Raw genomic sequence first — 21,314 nt, 5'->3', positions numbered from 1 at the left:
ATAGAAGTGGTAACCCTGAAATTCTGTAATCAAATTTCAATCTCATTAAAATTTTTCCCCTTCAAATTTTCTATGGCTCCACAGCAATGAGAAAGATGAAGCATGACAGTACTCACTGCTTTCTTCAATAGACCCAAAGTAAATGTATTTGGGGGTGAATCTGCCTGCAGTGCTAACACACCTCATGTGTCCTTGACATTTTCTTATCAAATTGTCATAACCTAGGAAAAAGAAACAATTGCTGTATGAAAGTTTTCTCTTGAAACAGCTTGTAATTCATGAGAAAATGTAGTTTCAATGCAAACCTGAATTAGGGTATACAAGATTGCATGTTTCCAAGGAATACTAAGGGAAAATGTGTGTATTCAAACAGTAGGACCTTGATTATCTGGCCATCGATTATGCAGAATCTCTGTCATGCGGACGTTGACTGGTTGGCATTCTTTTTTGTCTTCATGTATTTTCAGTGCCAAATCTCACTTAAAACAAATGCACGTTCAACCATTATCATGCAAATACGTGATGGGGCATATTTTAATCACTGCAGTGAACTGTAACTTTTAAGTCAGTATGTGAGATGATATGTCAATGACTGGTGCCACGCTTGTCATTAGCACTGACTGCAAAGCAGCAGTTACAGTACAATGCAGTGGCAGTATTTGACAAGTCACAATATCAATATCAATCAAACAAACAATACATGAAGGGACAAGGGATAGTTTACTTATATTTTGTTTTATTTCCATACCATATGAAGTGTGAAACATGACACTGCCATGCAGATAATCATAATAGTAGTAAATTGGTAATAACATGTATATACCCCTAGCATGACTTGCAACTAAGTGTGGTATTTGAGCACATCTCTCTTTTCTGGCCAAATCAATTATCCAGAGGTCCGCCGGTCCCGATGTGGCTGAATAATCAAGGTCCTCCTGTATTTTTTTTTCTAGCTATCATCCCCATCAACTTATGCATTCAAAAAGAGAAAAATGCACATAGTCATGTTATACTGTCTTTTTGAGCTGATATTGTCGCAAAATGGCAGAAAAAAAAAATCAATTAACCTTTGGCTGTAAATGGTCAAAAAGAGACAAATCGACATGTACAACGGTGCTGGTTCATATACGGTTGTAACAAACAGAGCAATGTACATAGCATTAGTCCATATTATACTGACTAATCAGTGTCAGTTGATGGGAAGAGATGCATGTAAGGCAATTTATAAATTGGAATTATGATGAAAGATAAACAATTTATATGCTTGGAGTAATGTCTTACAATGCTCATGTGAATAACATATGAGTGTGAGATTTGATATCTACTGTCTGATCTCATTGCTGTCTCATGCTGAAGATATCTGAGCATGATATTACATATTTCAGATCTAAAAGTCTCATTCTGCTCTCTGATGTTTGAAGATTATATAAAAAAAGTCAGACTAAAACATCTGATCACAGTGTTGTATGGCCAACTTTATATATATATATATATATATATATATATATATATATATATATATATATATCAGCAATGCAATGTGCAACTCAACAATCATAAAGAAGTTTGTAAAAGGCTTCTTAAAGCATAAAGTCATAGGATAACATCACAATAGGGATCCAGTAGGACATTAATCAATATGAGGTTTGAACCTACATATTGTATGCATAATATAATCTTGTTGCTTATAGATACTATTACAAACATTATGTTGCATGTAGGACCCATTATCATACATGAAAAAAATATATATATTAGAAGATTTTTTTCTTCTTTTTTGGCAAAGATTTGACAGATTAACAAAGTATCAGTGAAGTTGTCAGGGGTGACTGAAAAAACAAACAAACAGGCTGTTAGTTTACATCAATAAACTTTGCACTGAATAATGTTTCTCCAAGGATAAGCAATAGGGAAAAAAAAAAAACTTTCCAAGAGAGCTACTGGTTTAAACATGAATGTTTGAATGAATATTTCACATACAAATTTGTACAATTTTGTTAATTTGTCAACTACGCAACTTTTGCAAGAGATGCTAACAATGAAAAAAAAAAATGTTGATATAAGATGTCCTGGTGACATTCTTTTGAAAGTAATTGTCCACAGGAAACAATGTAGTACAGCCAGGCTTTGCACTGCATATATGCAACAACTTGCCACAAGCCATCTTAAAAGTGCTACCAAGGGCCCCTTTGAACCTAATTTTCACAAAACCAAAATGCATGCAGCCTGAGGACTGTACACATCCCATTTGACCACTATTTATTACAGCGTAAGTGTGTTAAGTAGCACCACAGCATTCCTTCTGATTTCTGGGTCACTTAAAGACTGTAGCATCTCTCACTTGCTGCAAATTTTGAAGACTCTCTGTCAAAACTGTTGGCTTGTTACTGGAGATACATGGAATACTTTACTGTAACTCAAGAGAACATATTTTCTCATTACTGCCTAATCCTGACACATTTGGGTCTGAAGATTCTCAATGTCATTTTCATTACTGCAGCTCTCTAAACACGACATTTAACTGAAAACTGGAGGAACGTTCTAGAATATTGGTGGAAGCTTTAAGTTTCAGGCAGTACAGGGCAGGAGACAGAATCTCTCAACGTCGACTGCCAAATCTCTCTGAGGGCAGGCTTTAATAAATGAGAGAAGCGTTTTAGCCAAATTGACTCCTTCTGGGGGAATTATGAATGTTTATTCAAAACTCCCACTGGCTTGGTGGATTAGCATACAAATAATTAGAAAGTGCAAGTACAGCGTGATTTGTGGATCAATATGATAAAAAGCAACAACTAAAGCACGAGGAAAAAGGTTTCCACTACACTGATTTAATAAAACACTCCTATGTACTGGTAAACATGAACTGAATAACAGGAATATATGGATTATGGAGAATTTAATTGTCTTACTTCCTTGGGCAAAATAACAGATGAAATTTGAATTTCATAAAACTTAAAAACATCAGCTTTTTATTGGCTTATAATGTTTGTCTACAATTAGTGAATGATCATACTTTCTAATTGACTACTTGTTAGTTATCAGGTGAAATGAATGCAATTGGTGTTTAAGTGTCATATACAATAACTAACAATTATGAATTACTCCTGACAATTCTTGGATACCCTTACCTTTTCTTGCAATGAAATTACATTTATATCTCTTTATATTGACAAAATATGCCAACCTAAGTGAATACTAAGGTCAATGGTAAATTCAAGAATAATCAGTTTCAAATCTCATCTTAATTAATTCAAGAAATTGATATCAAGAAATGAAAAGACAGTTTCTGCCTCCAAGGAACTGAAGCTTGAAAACATTGATTTTTTTTTTTTGCATTTAATGGCATCTTCTCTATGACCTACAAAATCAAATAATATAATTAAATGTAACTTTTTTTCTTCAGCAGGAGTAAGGAAAAAAACAATTAATGCACAGAAGAATAGATCTATATGACAGCATGCCTCAGAGTTAACCTTGTGTAACAGAAGATTAATTGCTCATGTGTTATGAGTATCACGCTTCCCTGCTTTGTTTCAAGCCGCCTCAAACATGTTCAAACCTCGCCTCATCAACTGTGCCCTTTTTCCTACTTTCACCATTACCTGGTGTTGAGATGCACATGCGATGCCAAAGTGACACTAACAGACTCAAATTCAAAATTGTATGAGGATGTGAGGATGTTTGGAGAGAGCATGAACTGCTCACATTCACATGTTTAGAGTGAAGTGTGGAGCATAATCTTCATGCTTACCTGCAGTGATCTGCATCAATAAACACTGACATGGCTGGTAAATTAAATTTTCAATTTCATTGCTTTGTAGTGCTCACAAATCCGCCTTGAAAAGGGAGGAGACATTGTGCCTGCAGATGGCAAAACATCAGAAGGAATGCACAAAGGCAGGTAAATACTCAACATTTGGAGAAATATGACACAATTTTCTCTCATATCATTCGATATTTGAAATTATTATATAACTGCATTTGTGTTGCTGTGCTGAGATATACTCAAAGAGTAAGATTCAAATACAGTATATTATCATGGCAGAGAATGCATTGTAACATGAAATGTCTGATTGTCTGGTTTATTTTTCCACAATGCACATTGTTTCTACACTAATATGCACTTTTGGGTATGCAGGTGACTACATCTTGGTTTGAATAGTAACACGACCCTTTGCTTACACTGCATATTGTGTCTGTCTTTCAGTTGCCAGTATTTAATCAGCTGGTGGGGCAGTAGGAAAAGATACATATCTGGCTTTTGTTCAAAATAACTCTGGCACTATGAAGCTGGAGACATGTTCTTTGTAAAATTTGGTACTCACTTCAAAGTTCCCCGCTAAAATCTATGTTTGCTTGTTTTTTACCATCATTTGCACAAAATCTTAAATCTTCATTTCTGTTTTTTAAACCCATCACTTCCTCCCTCCCTAATTCATGTCCTAATAATATTCCAAATTGCTGGCTGTGGAGGTGACAGTCTGACATAAAAACATAACCTGTGATGGGGGACAATCAGTGAAGACACATCGATTCCATGATAGGTGTGTTTCTTCCTTTTCGCATTTACTGTGACATGAAGGTCATAGACATAACAAATAAACTCTTCAGGATCACGAAGTTTGCAGGTAACAAACAAATGAGACAATGGCATGGTGGACATATTTCTGTGATCCTCATGAGGGGGATCACGAAAAAATGGCAGCCAAGAAATTCAAAATAAATTAATGGTTCTATCTCTTTCTAAAATAAGACTCGTACTTACATGCAATTTTTCCTGGTCACATGATTCAAACTAATTGAATTTTTATTGCATTGAAGAGGAAAGGAGAGCCAGCACTAGGGAAAGAGAGAAACACGGTAGGATGGTGAAGTCAGCAGTGTTTCTTGTAAAAGGTGATCCTAATGTGTATTGAAAGACTTTCTAACCCCACTGCATTCATGTTTTCATTGCTCATTAGTTTTCCGGACCATAAAGTGTGTCTCTTTGAGGCTTTAAATCTGATTCCATTTTTCAATATGACTCACTTCTAGTAAATAGTGACTCCTATCATTACCCTGCCTGTTTTCTCATGTGTGCCTTACCATCAAGTACAACAATTTTGTATACCAGTTCTAAACTCCCTGCATGTACTGCAGTGTCTCAAATCTCTCAATCACTTTTAACAACTTGTCATTTCCACCCTTTTAGGTCCATTGGAACAACCATCTAATTGGCCATTTCTTTTTGTTTTCAACTTGGAGAAAATATTATATTTTTGAGCTCAGCTTCATGAGAAAGTTAAAGGGGAAGGCTAGTAACTGATCAGTGGCAATCAGTGGAAATGCTGGGAGATGATTGTTCCAATCCTTATGGGATTCATTCAAGAGTTCATTGTATATCTATTGTTGTGTGAAAATGATTTGCTTCAGAACGGTCTCATATTCAAGTAATGTGCAGATTAATGCTCCGTCACTGACCAGGGACGCTAATCTGGAAGCATTAAACTGCACATTACTTGAATATGAGACCATTCTGAAGCAAATCATTTTCACACAACAATAGATATACAATGAACTCTTGAATGAATCCCATAAGGATTGGAACAATCATCTCCCAGCATTTCCACTGATTCCCACTGATCAGTTACTAGCCTTCCCCTTTAAGAGGATCACAAAATAACTATAAACTCTGACAAGCATTTAAAAAAGAAGGTAAGTCACAATCAAGTTAGCCCAGCTAGAATACAGACAGAATTCCACCATGCACCTGTGTGTTGAATGTCAACACAGCTCTATTGAACTTCCTCTCTCACTCTCTGTTTGCATTCTCACATCAATCATCACACACATCTATATATGTACACCAAACAGCGATCCACATATCATTCATTCTGGCAGACCACACCACACTGATCAATGGAAGCAAAGTTACACTGTATGGGACTCTAAACTTACAACTTCAGAAATAGCCACATTCAATTTTAATGCCTCAACAAAGTTAATGATCAGCTGAGTTGATCATTCAAGAAACACTAAGAGGACAGTTGGAAATTTAGCATTTTCATTTTTTTATTGTTTTATTTATTTATTTATTTATTATTATCTCTTCTTTTTTTTTTTGGGGGGGGGGGGGAGTAATTTCAAGTTCGTTATGGAAGAAAATTTTGTTGGCACAATGATCTCAGCAGTGAAGCAGCATAACAACATTAGTGTTCATCACAAACACTCCACTTGTGAATTCAGTGTCACACACAGACAGCTGCACCACATATGCATTACCAATCCATGGAAGACATAAAATAAGAAATAAAAGGAAAAGTTCATAGATTAAAGATAATATCATTCTGAGTCACTGTTCAAAATTCCAAGATTTTGAAAACATATGACATATCATTTTTATCATTATTATTATTGTTGTAATTACCTTAAAAAAAATACCTCCATAACAGGGCTGAATTGGTATTAGGATCATTATTACCAAGTGCTAAATGATCGTAGTGTACATCTTCTGAACACAAGATGACACCATACAACGTAGCATTCCGGGTTACCGCATGGTGCATCATATGCCACGTTTCATTTGGATACCTCACATGGTCTTTAAAGGCATAATTTACCATTTGCAGATGAAACAAAAACCCAGCAGCAGTGCTTTAAAATTATTTTTAAAATGCGAGTTAGGGACAGAAACAACCACTGTAAAAATTTGAATCCGTATAATTGATGTTCAGTATTGTTAAATACACAAAATGTGAACAATAGTTATAATTACAATGCTTCCAGACTAAACCATCTACAGTTATGGTTTATTGAGAAAAATACTGATATCTCCTAATATTTTAGGCTTTATTGCAAAAATTTTATATGGTAGGATGTTTTGTGATACAACAGACCTACACATATGCATGAAATGTGATATCTAGAACATTTTTAAAATCACTGCTCCCAAAGGTAAACTGGACCTTTAAGATATGCCATCCATAATATTTCCCACAATCATCAACCCCTCCCCTCTCAATCATCATTCATCCTATATGCCTTCCCTTCATCTTCTTTCTTATTCTCTACCCCTCTCCAAGTCATCTACCCCTCCTCCATCAACTAACCTCTCCCTTTAAACCCTCCACCTCCTCCCCTCTTCCCCTTCCTTTCATCCTCTACAACTTTTTCTCGTCTTCTCCCCCTTGACCACATCCTCTACCCCTTTCCCTCATCCCTTGCTCCTTCCCTTCATCCGTTACCACCTCCCTTCATCCTATAGCCCCCTTCCATTATCCTCCCCCCCCCCCCATCATCCTATACACTCGTCTTTTAAGTATCAAATATGTTTTGCAAGACATGATGACCTTGGACAGCTTCATCCTGGGTTGCTAAAACAGCATTTTTAACAAGACCACATCCACAAAAGACCCGACGGAAAGGAGTGACATATGGGAATGCCAGACACCATAAAGCCAACCATTTAGCCTCATCTGTTGGATGGAGACACAACCCTGGAGGGAAAAAAAGGTTGAGGGTGGTTGAGGCATTACTGTCTGGTTATCCAGATACCATGATCACCATCCTTCTCATCATTAGTCTTCATTATTTAATTGATCAGCAGAGCCAGCAGAATTCCACTGGCCTCTGTCCACATACAATTTACATGATATTGCACAGTTTGCACATAACCCACTGTGGGTTTTCTTTACATTTCATCATTTCCTGTCTTGCAAAAACTACCCCGTATTATCTTTTCTTTTTTATTACAAGAAGTCCTTCTGCATGTCTCTCTACATTTTTAAAGGTTCCATATAATGCAACAAGACATTTTCTTGTTGTATGTGTAAATTCCCCTGATGAAATCATGGTACATAAATGTAGATCCATAATCTTAGAGCATCAGTATTTCTTTTTTTTTTGGGGGGGGGGGGGGCAGGAGGGGATTGCAATTTCTATGTTTAAATTCATAAAGTTTCTTGATACTTTTTTCAGACATTGTGGTTTATATGTTTCTGCAATCAGATGAATCATGAACTTAGCAGCTACTGTGACTTGAATACTGAGAATCTTTCCCCAATTTTGTCATTCTCGATCAGTCACTGATCATAGCTTTATTTAGCAATGGCTAATTAACTCCCCCATTTATTAGAGAAGAGGGTAAGAAATATGGTTGGGGCTTGGGTGGATGGGTCACAAACTGAGATGAGACTATGTGAGCATGATACTTCAAGCAAGGTACTACAGTGTTGGTAAGAAAAAAAAGACATTATGACATGGCCAGAGCCATGAAGTGATGATAGCTCCATTGATCGCATGATGTTCAGAAATTTAATGCTTGAATATCTTTTTGGACAGTCATTGTATGGGACACTAAGGAGCTGACAAGGAAATCAAAAGTCTAGAATTACTTCGTTAACAGTGAGTTAATTTTGTTATTATCAAAACTTGAGAGAACAAAGCCAATAATCAATGGAATATTCAAATAAGGAAAAAAAATGCAATAGTCTTGTGAATGCACCTATAGATGTGTGTCTGAACAAGTACAACTATCTTGATTTAAATTCTTGTCAAGAGAACAAAGAGTATTCTGGGAAGAACTCATTCTTCCTGCATTCCATTGAAGGGACTTTTATACCTTTGGCACATTCTTCTACATCACTCTGGATTCTTATGAACCATTGCTTGGTGTGTCAAAATTGAAAATATCACTACAAAATAAACTATTTAAAAATCAAAAAGGTTCAAACAATATAAAATTAACTACAGATACAGTGTGTGCTCAGTAAATTCAGAATACTGTATATGGAAAAATTTTCGAGGTACATTAATTTTTTGCGCATTTCGCGCTACTTCTGTCTAGTGCGAATTCTAAAATTCTTGAAAATATCTTCACAATTTTCTCTGCACATTGTGAATGAGTTGACAAATGTGCTGCATGAATTCAATATCCCACGAATATGTTTTTGCGCCGCTCAGCGTGAAAAATTAATCACACACAAAAAATTACATTTAAAGTATGAATAAAGCCCTGCATGTGAGAGCAATAGTGTTGCTCTTGCGAACTACTTGGTCCCACTTGACATATGCTTTTTTATGTTAATATATTTAGGTTTTGCTGAATTGATAGATTTCTTCCAACATGTATTTCAGGATATTGGCATTGTCACAGTGTGTTGTACATGTGAACTAGCTTATTGATCTAGATGAGGCAGTTTGATCACCTGAAATGAAATATATGAAGAGATAAGGTACCGTTAAAATTATGTGTGCATTTATTAAAGTGTGATCACGTCTTCAAATCATACATCCGGTCATACAATATGATAATCGTCTGAGCTCAGAGCTTAAACACATATCTTCCAAATTAAATAACTGTTATTCCATGCATCAAATACTAACAACCTAATTCCCGAACTAACAACTCTCAATATTAATCTTTATGACTTATAAACTAACTATAATATAAATAATTAAATAACTAGACACTTCTCACATTATTAGCCTATGAGACGGCATGGGCGTGTGGCTTGCCACAACAAATCATATGCCTGACCCACAATGTCGGTTCAGAGTTCAGTTCGGTTCAGTCCAAACTCGTGGTTCCGGTTTATCGCATTTAATCAATGGGGAATTTCATGATATTGACTTTGCTTCGCGAATCAGCGTTCTCCATATATGCGACGACAGCCTTGCGTCCTTGGAGACGGCGAACGCGAAGCCCTTGGAGAATGTGTCGGGGCGACAACAATGTCTTTCGACCGGTCGACCACGGTTCAGCGAAGGCGACGGATCCAGCCCCGTGTAACCGGCGTTGCTGTGGAGGGGGTGCGTCTCGAACTCAGGGAGGGAAATCCGGGCAACGGGTCAGGCAGCGGCTGAACAGGAGACACCTGTGGAGTCTCGACCCGGTGATTGTGTGAGCTTATGTGGACGAAGCTCCACTATACCCTTAACAGCCGTAGTTGGGCCTTAGACACCCCAGTTGAGGCATCACTGCTAGACAAGGCTCTGCAGCGTCTGGTCTGTCTGGTGGCAAGACAGGGTGTGGCAGCTTCACTTCTTGTGAGCCTGCCTATACATACGCTGGCTACTGCAAACTTAACTATGCGTGGGAACAATAGCTGTCAAACACCTGCATGTGGGATGCCACCAACCCAACTAAATTCATATTCAAATTCACTTCCTCTCAGACTGGAGGGTATTTAAATTAGATTTAAATCAACTCCTTACAGGCATATCAAAATTAGAAATATCACTAAAAAAGAAAATGAAAAGAATCAAACAAAAAAGTAGGCACAATTACAGTGTGTGCTCAGTAAATTCAGAATATGGATAAAGCCCTATATGTGAGAGTGACAGTGTTCCTGGAGTGAATAGCTTGGTCCCACATGTGCGATTTAATGTAAATACTCAGGTTTTGCTGATTTGATAGCCTAACAATTTCTTTCACAGTGTATTTGACAATCTCAAATCTTGCATATTACTTCCTTTCCTTGAAAATCTTTACCAATTTATTGTTAAAAAAACAAAACTACTGTTTTCAGGCTGCAATGAAAAAGTTTGCTTCAGTATGTATGCATTTCATACATATATATGGTCCTTTCGCCATGTTGAACACATTTTCTACTTACGTCCTGTTTCTCTGGACTTCTTCTTCTTCATCTTGCTCCTGCCCGAAGTTTTCATCCTGTCCACACCAAAGCATCCCAAACTTCATTCCAAAATCCATTTTGATCTAAAATTTTTGATGCAATCCTCCACTGAGATACCTTCAGCAGGATGTTTCAAAGGAAGGTTTAGTTCACGTGACTCAGAGATCTGCGACAGCTGTCACTGTACGTAATCTGTAGCTGGGAAATCTAACATCTTTTCATATGTCATAGCTCTGGAATTCCTATAAATAGGTCTATTCTTTCAGGATGTGATGATGTAAAGACAACAAAATCATGGCAAGGTTTTTAAGGCTGTTTAGTCTTGTCATTGACAAGACTTTGTAGGCAAGACATTACAAGGGTAATCTCACATGGTCAGCAGCAATGCTCCATCAAAGAAACATTACACTCATATTTGGTCTTGGTGAGAGTATAACTCCACTCCTTTAGGCTCGTCTGCTATCCATATTCCAAATTCAAAAGTGAAAGATACTCCACATATTTATATTTCCAGTTACACTCTTGACACACTCACATGATGTCACACAACTGAAGAAATAAAGGCAGTGCGAAGAGGCTGTCCAAGGTAGAAGCAAAGGCCATTTAAATGGTGGGAGAATGCAACAAATAATCCACTCTGAACTGCAGGACACCAGTAAATCAAAATCTCCTAACACAGGTAGCTGCCACATGGATACTTACAAAATCATTGTGAATAATGTGGGGAGCGTAGGAGGCACCCTTTATCATCAGCCTCTGATTAGCTGCACTGGGACAGACACTGCCATACACAGCCCACCATCACCTCACATGAGTGACTGACAAAAACCTGGTGATTCCAATTCAATTCCTACTTGTGTCATGCTGCTGCATAACCAGCACTCGTCCTGAGAAGAGAGCCTGGAAAAATGGGAAATTCAGCAGCTGGACTCAACGTTTTTCCTACTCTGCACATGTGGCCGGGGAGGTGAGAGCTGCGGCGTAGGTAAATAGGCTTATCAGGTCAACAAATGTCAGTCTGCATTTCGAGTATGTATCATGGTGGTACTGTACCGTTCCTTGTCCCAAAAGTTTGTCAAAATGAGGACCACTCACCACTTTGTGTCCACACTGAAGGCTAGTTTGCTAAGTCATGTCCATCCTGTGGGCAGAAAATTGTGCAGCTTTGACTAACAAGCTGTTAACAAGATAGACCTCTAGGCTTCTCTCTCAGACCCTGTGTGCATGTAAGACTAATCTGGAGGGGGGGGGGGGATAGTGGGAATACAGCTTAATGCCAGATGAGTGGGCTCATTATAAATATGTTCACATCAGCATTGGATTTCTCTGCTGCTATAGCAAGCTCTAATCGCTGTAGATTACTCACTTCCTGCAGCCGGCTGGTGAAATTCATGATCCAAAAATGTCAAGGACAATATCCCTCTCCACAAAGGCTGTGTATGTATCAAGTCCCTTGAATATCATTGAAACGGTTCACAATCTACACTGCTTTTTTTATGGGGGGGGGGGGAAGAGTTATGTCCTATGAAAATATGATGTGCACTGACACGTGTGTCCCTGCAACCACAAGCACTAAGCCATTGATTCCCTGATTGATTTCCATGGACTGAACCTAAATGCATTCATTCCATTTCCATCAAATGTTGTTAGTTTAGTGTGGTTATGATTAGACACAAACAAGTGCAGATAGTCTCTGAGACTAGCCTGTCTGGTTGCAGTCAGCAAAGGGTAGAGTGGATCCACGTTTGGGTGACAATGATTAATATAGTCAATTCATCATTCTATCCAGTGGTCTTCAAAAAGCACTGCTCAATCTGTCACAGTAATGCCATTATGGCACTGAAGCAGTGTATAACATTCCACCTGTTACAAGCACATGTATGCACATGGGTATGGTGCAGGGGTAGTCCTCCAAACCAAACACATGAATCCAATTTTTAAAAAGAGAGAGAGAGAAGAAAATACAATGTTCAGCACCAGAAGGCAGAAACCTGTTGGGTCCCTTGTTTGTCAAGCACAATGCCTAAAAACATGCTCATTAAAGTTTGATTTCCTTTTCTTGGTGACAGCATGAAACTGAGAATGAAAAGGCTCTTGCTAAGGTAGCAGTCACACACTTCTAATGGACAGAGATCAGAGTGGCTCACCAGACCCTATAGAGGTAACCAGCATTTTACACCTAATGCATCTGAACTAATGACCCACCTCCCTCAATCCAACCCAACAAGCTGTTACATGAAGGGCTAATTAGAGGTGGAGAGCAAGTAAGAGAAATGCAGAAAGAAGGAGAAAGAGAGAGAAAGAAAAGTACAATGACGAGAAGACACATGAGGGAAGGGATGTGAGAGAGAGAGAGAGAAGGGGTTATACAGAGAGAGGGCTAGGTTTGTTTGAAGCAGTTAAAATTCTAATTAGGCTTGCTGCTTACTTAAAGAGTCATAAAATGACAACCTGATTAGCAGCACTTCTACAGGGACTAATTATCCAGAATGAGTGACCTTGGTTGGCTATGAATGGAGGGTCTCTCTCCTACAAAGTCCCTCTTTCATTGATTGATTCTGGTTCATTATGAATACCTGTATTATGACATCATGTTTCACTGTTTGCATGCAGTCCAATCTAAGGTACTACATAACACAGAGGCCAGAGGATTATGCCGACTTGAAATGGTTTGCTAAGCTGTGTTTCATGCACATGAAATGTAGCCTGCATCACACTCCTCATCACACTTCTTATCTAACAGCATTTTACATCTTTAGAGTTTTACCACTAACTTGAAAGACAAATACACTCTGGAATCCTGAAAACAAGGACTAGGTGAATCTGTTTTCCAGAAAAGGAAATGTCTTCACAGAGACTGTCTCTTGCAGAGTCCTCATGAATTTGGCCACACTGTTCAGTCAATCTAAGGGGCAGAACTGCAACTTAATACTCATTCACCTCTCCTTTGGATCAAGACACTACACATCTTTGGAGAAGACTTCATTTATGGTTTTACAACTTTGTGGTTTGATGACATCAAAATAGCCAAATCCAATGATTAAAAGCTCATCAAGTGGAAACATTCAATATTCATATTCAGCCAATGCATCATGGCATCCCCCAATACCCATGATGATGCATATGCACTGGTACTTAGTCTCTTTCACAGGCGAACATCTTTTTATTTGAAAATTATCAAAGTCACTGTCAATCATAATTAAAATTCAGCTCTACTGACAGCACACTTTTAATACCATCTGAAGGTCTCTGGCATTAATTATTCTATTCATACATGACAAAGGTAATGTTAGTATATACTGACAGATTTACAAATAATCACTGTTAATCCTGTATTACACTCACTGGCAAAGTCAGATATTTGCTGAGTGGGATATAATATTTAGTGTTTCGTGTTGATTTCGCTATATCTACATAAAATCATGACTGTATCCTCTGTGATATTGCACATTCAAAATAAATGAAGGTAATTTAGAATTTAAACAATTGATTAGTCACAGGCTTAGAAAGGAAACATAAAAGTCTAAAAAATGATGACTTCCAGTAACAAATTGTTTTTCCTAATTTTCATATTTGACAGTATATAAAAACTCACACATTAAACTGGGGGTTGTAGCAATGAGAAATCATGAAGATACCTGTGTGTTTACAGGAATCTATGGATATGGAGAGATATATTCGTAAGGTGGTCTTATAATGAGATGTAGCAGCAAGAAATCAAATGGAGGTAGTGGGGTAGAGCACAATGACATGAGGTAAGTTTCAACTACTGAAGATTACAGAAACCTTCATGTATTTTCTTCATTTGCCATCCATTGAGGAGAGGAAGTCTCAAAAAGTAATAATCACATTATCAATTCATCTTAGAACTGAAGGCATGATTATCATTTCCAATCATTGCATAATGTTTACAGTCCTTGAGCTTTTGTTATCTGATTTTGCATGAAGCTGCAGTTCTAAAGAAAGGGCAATATATGCAACTTATCAACTGCTGGTGGGCCATACCTGCTTTCAAAAGCACTTTGCAACTTGCAACATATATTGCGATAAGAGTTGAACAGTAAATATGAAAAGCAAAATGTTTTATAGCAATGATTTTAGCAACACGCATCTTGGGTAGGCTCTCCTTACCAGCTTCAGTCATAGTCTTCTCTGAAAGCCATAATGATACAAACAGATCCCTAGGTCACTAATACCCCTTTCAGGTAATCGTGGATGCGGATAATAGGAGCAATAAGTCGTAAAACTTTGATTACATGAATGGGAGAGGAGTAAAAAAGTGCGTATTATTTTGATGCTGCTATTATGCGCATTATTGCAGCATGAGGAGTTGATCGAGAATACATGAACGCGTTTTACGACTTATGCGAACTAACATTCCACAGTTCGGTCAAAGGTCACTCGATTTCCCGCACAACCGCTGATTGCTGAGCTTGAGCGAGAGCTGTGCATACACATGAGTATATATCACCGGAAACATTACATCATTATAGAGGCGTGCGCAGTAACCATGACAAATACTCTCGTCTTTCGCCGTTATATGAATGGGCGCTCGTAAAAGTAGTGTGCACTTCATGGGATATATGAACGCGATTTTGATTACTTCATCCACATTATTTGGATGCAGATAACTGAACCACGATTACCTGAAAGGGGTATAACATGTTTTCACTGACTAGCAAATATCCTGAAGATACGTTGCACGATGTGACATTCCTCACTGACAAGGCCCGTTTTCTTTTTGACTCATGTATGCAACATACCATGAATAGGTTTCATTTCAAATCTTTTTACCTTTAAATGTAAGATTACATTACAGTGACCACATCATATTTCAAAGAGGTTATATTTCAAAGAGATTATCATCTCTGTTGCCAAATGGTATATCCAGTTCTTAATCATTTACTAATCACATGTTAGAACTTGCATTCGACTGTAAGATTGCTTTAACTGTTTTACCTCTGCACAACCTTCCGTTGACACCCAATTCTCTCTGCTAGTACTTGACTGCTGTGCATATTTGTTCAATCTCTGGCAAGCCCTCTCTGAGGGACTTGATCATCCCATTCTTCAACCCTGCCCGTCATTTATCACATTCGAGTACATTCTCACACATTGGTGCAATAAATCAGCAAGGATGCACAGTTATTGAAAAATGGAGGGTTATACACCTGTTAAAGGCAGAAGTTTGGACAGCATCCCATAGTGGTTGGGCAAAGAAAAGGTACTCTCTTAAAATAGCAAAATAATGTCCTTATCTGGAAACAGGGGACATGACTGTTATGCACTGTCTATGACGTAAACTGACCTTCTCCTTTTCAGCTGATGATGATAATGTGCATGACTTTCTACAAATCATACCTTGTGCTACTGTGATATTTCAGGAAGTTTACAGAGAATATTTGCAAATTTAAGAAAGAAAAATCACTTCTTGCTATAATGTTTATTTTTTATGAAACACATGTCAAGTACTTACTTCAGGAGATATGTGGTATGAAATGGGAAACTTGCAAGTAAGCTGTTTCACATGTCCCTTTAAAGGAAACTAACATGTACAAATGTTGTGCCTTGGGTATTACACACAGATCAAATTCTCAATAGCTTTGCATGCAAAGTTGGGGCTTCAGGGGATCCTATTGACTATTCTGCAGTCACATCCACCTGTCAACAAACACAAACACACAATACACAACATGCATACACTCAAACATTCAACACACACATCAAACACATATTTAGGCAATAAAACACAAACAAATACACATTGTACACACACACACATATATATGCACACACAAACTGACAATATGCATCCACTTCTAACTAGACTTCTACAATGTAGTTCTAATGAGAGAAAATACTCTTTGGTGGGTTTTTTTTTTTCTTTCTCATCATCAACTATCAGATTTGATCCGATCCAAACTGATCATCCAAAAAACAAAATATCCTTAGTAGTATTCAAGTGCCTGCATCATATTAAAACAAAGACCCAAATATCTATGAATACATCTCAAAGCAACAATATACAAGATGATACCAAATTATGATTTTTTAAAAATGCATTTAAAAAAATGATCAATCAGCAAAAATCCCTCTTATATATACTAAGATATCTAAAACATGTACACTACTAAAGTGGATAAGAACAGCTAAAAACATATATGGATACACGATCCTATCTGCTCGAAGCACTTTTCATTTCTATTCTATCTCAGACCTCGACATCCTGAAACAGTGTACTCTATACTGTTATTATCAGGATTGTGACAGTATGCACTCTGGGTAATTTCAGACAAAAAGGGACATTAATAATGAATAACCTTCAGTGAGTCTGACCGCAAGCTACCACTGCTAGCCAGAGAAATATCACTACAGGAAGACTGGAGAGTGGCTTGGGATCATGGCTGGTACAGATGTGCATGGCTAAGCAGTGAATGCAATTAAAGGGGGCACCACACTGGTTCTGCTTCAATGACTCTCTGAGATAAATGAGTATGACTTTCATAGACACAATTACACCTATTTCTTTCTTTAAAACAACTTGTTTGTTTTATGCAACATATAATGGATTAGAAGGAGACATTATGGGACAAATAATTTTACCTAAAGGCTTTAAACAAGGCTCTTACAAACATTTGTTGCAGGGAACGGCAGATCTCGTGACTGGATTTCAAACATCACTCAGCAAGAAACTACTGTATCAGTATACACATCTTTAATCTGTGAAGTGCCTCCAGTTTGCTGCTTCTACTTTAGAGCATCATTTGAGGGAGGGTCTCTGTAATCTAATGATTCATCATCTCTTTTTTGTGAGTGTTATACAGTTGATTATTACTGGAATGGCTTTTCTATATTTGCTCAATGTAATTGACATGGAAACAAGTAACTGTGATGTGTGATGTGTTTGCAATATTGTACAAACGTCAATGGAAGCAAAATTTCTATGTCCTATATAATTATAGTATCAGAGATCAATAAAGATGAATCTGAATCTGAATCTTTACCATTGGCTTGCCACAGAAAACGGTATACAGTGAATGTATAGGCATATATGGAAAATTTTTCTTTTGTTTAATGCTACCAACATAACAATCAAGATAATCAAACAACGCAATGAACTAGGAGTAGATAACATCCACTAGCCTAGAATGGTATACAGTGACTGCATGTGGAAAATTTTCTTTTGATCATTTATTGTACCTAACATAACAACAATCAAAATAATCAAACAACACAATGATCAATGAATACATATAATCCACCAGTAAACATTGAAAGGGGGAAAATTATACTGTTCTAGTCTCCAGTCGCTATAATAATATATCACACAATGTATCGGAGTGTCCATGTGTCAACAGTATGGTAGCGTTACTTGCTATACACATATATGATCGATGGGCATAACCCTGCTATAGGATGCTGATGCTATGATTATTAGCTTTAGTCCATCTATTTCTCCCTCCCTCTCTCTCTCTCTCTTTCCCTCCTTTCCCTTAACTGTCCCCTTGTGAATTCAGCTCCAACTGGCTCCCCTGGAAAAAAAAAATCATGAAATATAAATGCAGCACTTACACAGAACTAGGCAGTATCAATCAGCATACAGAAACCCTGTTTCATATGAACTTGAAAGGGAAAAAAACCAAATTGATTGATCCACAGATTAAACGATTTTATTTTGCTAATTCATCAACGTACGAAGACTGATCCCAACTGCACTCAGTTTCATCCCAAGACTACTAAACTGTGTAATAGTCACTGTGATTCCATATTAGCAGCTACTGACAGCTCACTCATTCTATTGAGCATAGTCGACTGCAGGATAACCCCACATGCACAAGCAAAATTTGTGTCATTTGTCATTGAAGTACAGCTAATCCACAGGAAAATATCACAGAGTTTATGGGAATGAAAGGTAGTGAGTGATTAACCTGGCAATCTCCAAGGAATTAGGAGCAGTAAGCATTCGGTCTCTTAAAGTGACTTGGGGGATTTCCTGACTACGGTTTAAAAACAAACAAACAAACAAACAAACTTTCAAGATAAGTATTTAAACCACATGGGTTACTGATTGCTGAAATGTTCTGAAGATATTGATGTCTGACAATAGAACTGTTCTTAATTGGGATATTGCATGTTGCCAATAAACTCAAGCAAGTGTTGCCATTCAAACCAGCCCAACAGAGATTTACTTTTAACTCTTTTCACACATGGAAAATTTTGCATTCCCATTGGATTTTCTATTTTTTCTAGATCAGGAAAAAGGTCAATGACCTTTAAACTTGACTCTTGACCTGTCATTTCATCCATACATTCGATTATTCATTGCATTTTTTTCTTAGAAAATGCCATTTCCAGTGGGCATTCCTGACTAATGTTATGGTTAGAATATGACATGTTAGCCATAGTACAGTGAATCTGTGACCTTTTAAATTTTCTATTCATTTCTACCTCACTCTTTGTGTGCCACACTGTAAACCCCTTTGCTGTGATATAAATTTAATGACAAAGCTATGGCCATGACACTTTCTATGTACTGTAACATACGGTTCTGCAATTTATATATTAGTTCGTGTGTGGCTGTGTGTTTGGGCAAGCTGTCGATTCATTCAATTTCATGTGTGTATGACAGTTTGCACCATCAAAGTACATACAAAAATGTAAGCTCACACTGCTGACTAGTATTTAACTAGTACATTAAAACAGTGAAAGTGATTTCCACCCATTTTTTTTTCTCTAATGCTTTAAAGCACAGTAGTCCCAATGAGATGAGGGAGGCTATCAAACAATGAATGTGGATGTCATATTAACTCTTTATATGCCATGGTGTAAACCCCCTGTGTGCCACATTATTCTGAGACAGCAACGTAATCATGCTTTGAAAAAAACAAACACTCTGTTTTTTAAATCTATGTAACTTTTATAGACTTTTGTTACCCTGGACATGTAGTGGGCAAAGCTGTAGAGAAAACGCCAACTTTTAAAATGCTTTAATCTGAATTGTATGACAAATCTATTATTACTTTTTTGTTGAAATGACCAGTAGCTACATTATTTTACAGGCATAACTGTTGCACACAAAACAGGGACAGAAACTTAGAAATTACTTGTAAATCCAATAGGGAACATGGCTTGATAGTAAATCGTCACATAAAATGCAAGCTACATGTGACAGGAATGGAATTGCGAGAAATGGTTTCATTGTACTGTGGCATTTGGCGATTTATCAATCGGCTTGGGCGGGTTTGTGTGTTTGAGCAGAATATGCGAACCTGGCACGCCGTCGACTTAGTCAGGCGTGCGAACGTGGCACATAAAGAGTTAAATCCATGTTGTATCTTGTGTCACTTTTACCTCAACTGTCACTTGTATCTAAAATGAGCTTCTATCTGAAGAATCTTCATGATGAAGATGTGTTGCAAAAGGAACAATAGGAAAACACTTTGCCATGTCAGTAACCAATGGGCTTGACTGAAATACCGAAGTGATATTCCTGTCACTTTGTCTGCAACCAGCATCTGTGCCTAATGCTGTGTACTTACCATGCCCCATCCTTTAGAAAAGATTCACTATGCCAAGCTTTATGGTGAAATAGAGTGGCTTATAAAAATTTTGGTGGGTTTTTTTAATGAAAAGCTCTTCATCACTGAGGAAAATGATATGATATGAATGCAGAAATGCTTCATGAGCAGTTTCCTGTTTACAATAAATCAATTCACTTTCGTGACATCACTTACACTGATTAACAGACAGTGAGAGTGGAGTTGGCTTGTCATGACTTCAGCATGTTCTATGTGACTTCCATTACTTCCATTTTCAATTCTGCATTAGTCATCATAATGAAATAGACACTGTATCAGAATGATTTCAGTGAAGACAGACCCTGAATGTTTTGACTTTACTCTGAGCAGAAAATGAAAAGAGAAACAGTCAATCACCATTGCCAAGGAAAGAAGGAAAAGTAACATTAAAAGTGAAATATGATTGTCAATCATATATAATGACACTTTCACCCATTCAGACTCATGTCATTTTATACCAAAACTCGATAATGAAACGACGTATAAAGAATCATCGTATAGCTGACAGACCGTTCAGACACTAATTCGACCGTTCTGGGAAATGTCATATAGATGTGCAGTTTCCCACTGCGCATGCTGTTATAGTCATGAGTGACAGCTGTGGGGTCACCTTTCGTGAGCGCTTCCATTAAGCCCCGCCCAGTTATACCGTTCTATGGTCGCCATACGTTCAGACGCACACGGAATGCTGATTCATTATTGAGGTCTAGTTCGAAACGATGCTCTGACCGTCGTTTCGTTATACGTTGTTTCGTTTGTCAGCGTTCGGACGTATAAATTCATTGTATAGCTATACCGTTCTAGTATAAATTTTTTGCGTCTGAATGCCCTGTGTGAAGTCTGCACTCTGGACAATGTTTTTCTAAAGCTGACAATACATTGGCCACATGCTGATCTGTCTGTCAATCTATCAATCCATGGAATCTACCAGTAGGATCAGAGTGAGGCCATGGGAGTGAATCACATCAAATTAGTCTGATGATGAATCATAGGGATAACAATTGATTGCCTGTGGGAAAGAGGTGTTATACAATCATTAATCATTCTGTGCTGCCTTACAGTTAACCACAGTATTATTTGACAGATTCATGCAAAATAACATGGACATATATAGAGAGTC

The 21,314-nt window shown here is 37.5% G+C and overlaps 1 protein-coding gene across 5 annotated transcripts in view; it reads right to left on the bottom strand.

Annotated features, from left to right (window-relative positions):
* The window catches only part of LOC139730641 (synaptotagmin-7-like), a 283,452-nt gene that overhangs the window by 142,210 nt on the left and 119,928 nt on the right, over nt 1-21,314 (bottom strand). For 2 of the 5 annotated variants that reach the window (XM_071641500.1, XM_071641502.1), the window contains exon 1: nt 10,596-14,516. The exons of the other annotated variants lie outside the window; for them this stretch is intronic. In XM_071641500.1, the coding sequence (XP_071497601.1) occupies nt 10,596-10,693 (98 nt within the window). In that variant the 5' untranslated portion in view covers nt 10,694-14,516. Of the gene's footprint in view, nt 1-10,595; nt 14,517-21,314 lie in introns of those variants that run through there. 5 annotated transcript variants of the gene reach the window in all.

The sequence above is a fragment of the Diadema antillarum genome, unplaced genomic scaffold (assembly GCF_040938485.1).
Source record: "Diadema antillarum isolate AM-2024a unplaced genomic scaffold, OU_Dant_1.0 seq00000324_RagTag, whole genome shotgun sequence".
Taxonomy (NCBI): domain Eukaryota; kingdom Metazoa; phylum Echinodermata; class Echinoidea; order Diadematoida; family Diadematidae; genus Diadema; species Diadema antillarum.
This window is presented reverse-complemented; position numbering and strand designations above follow the sequence as displayed.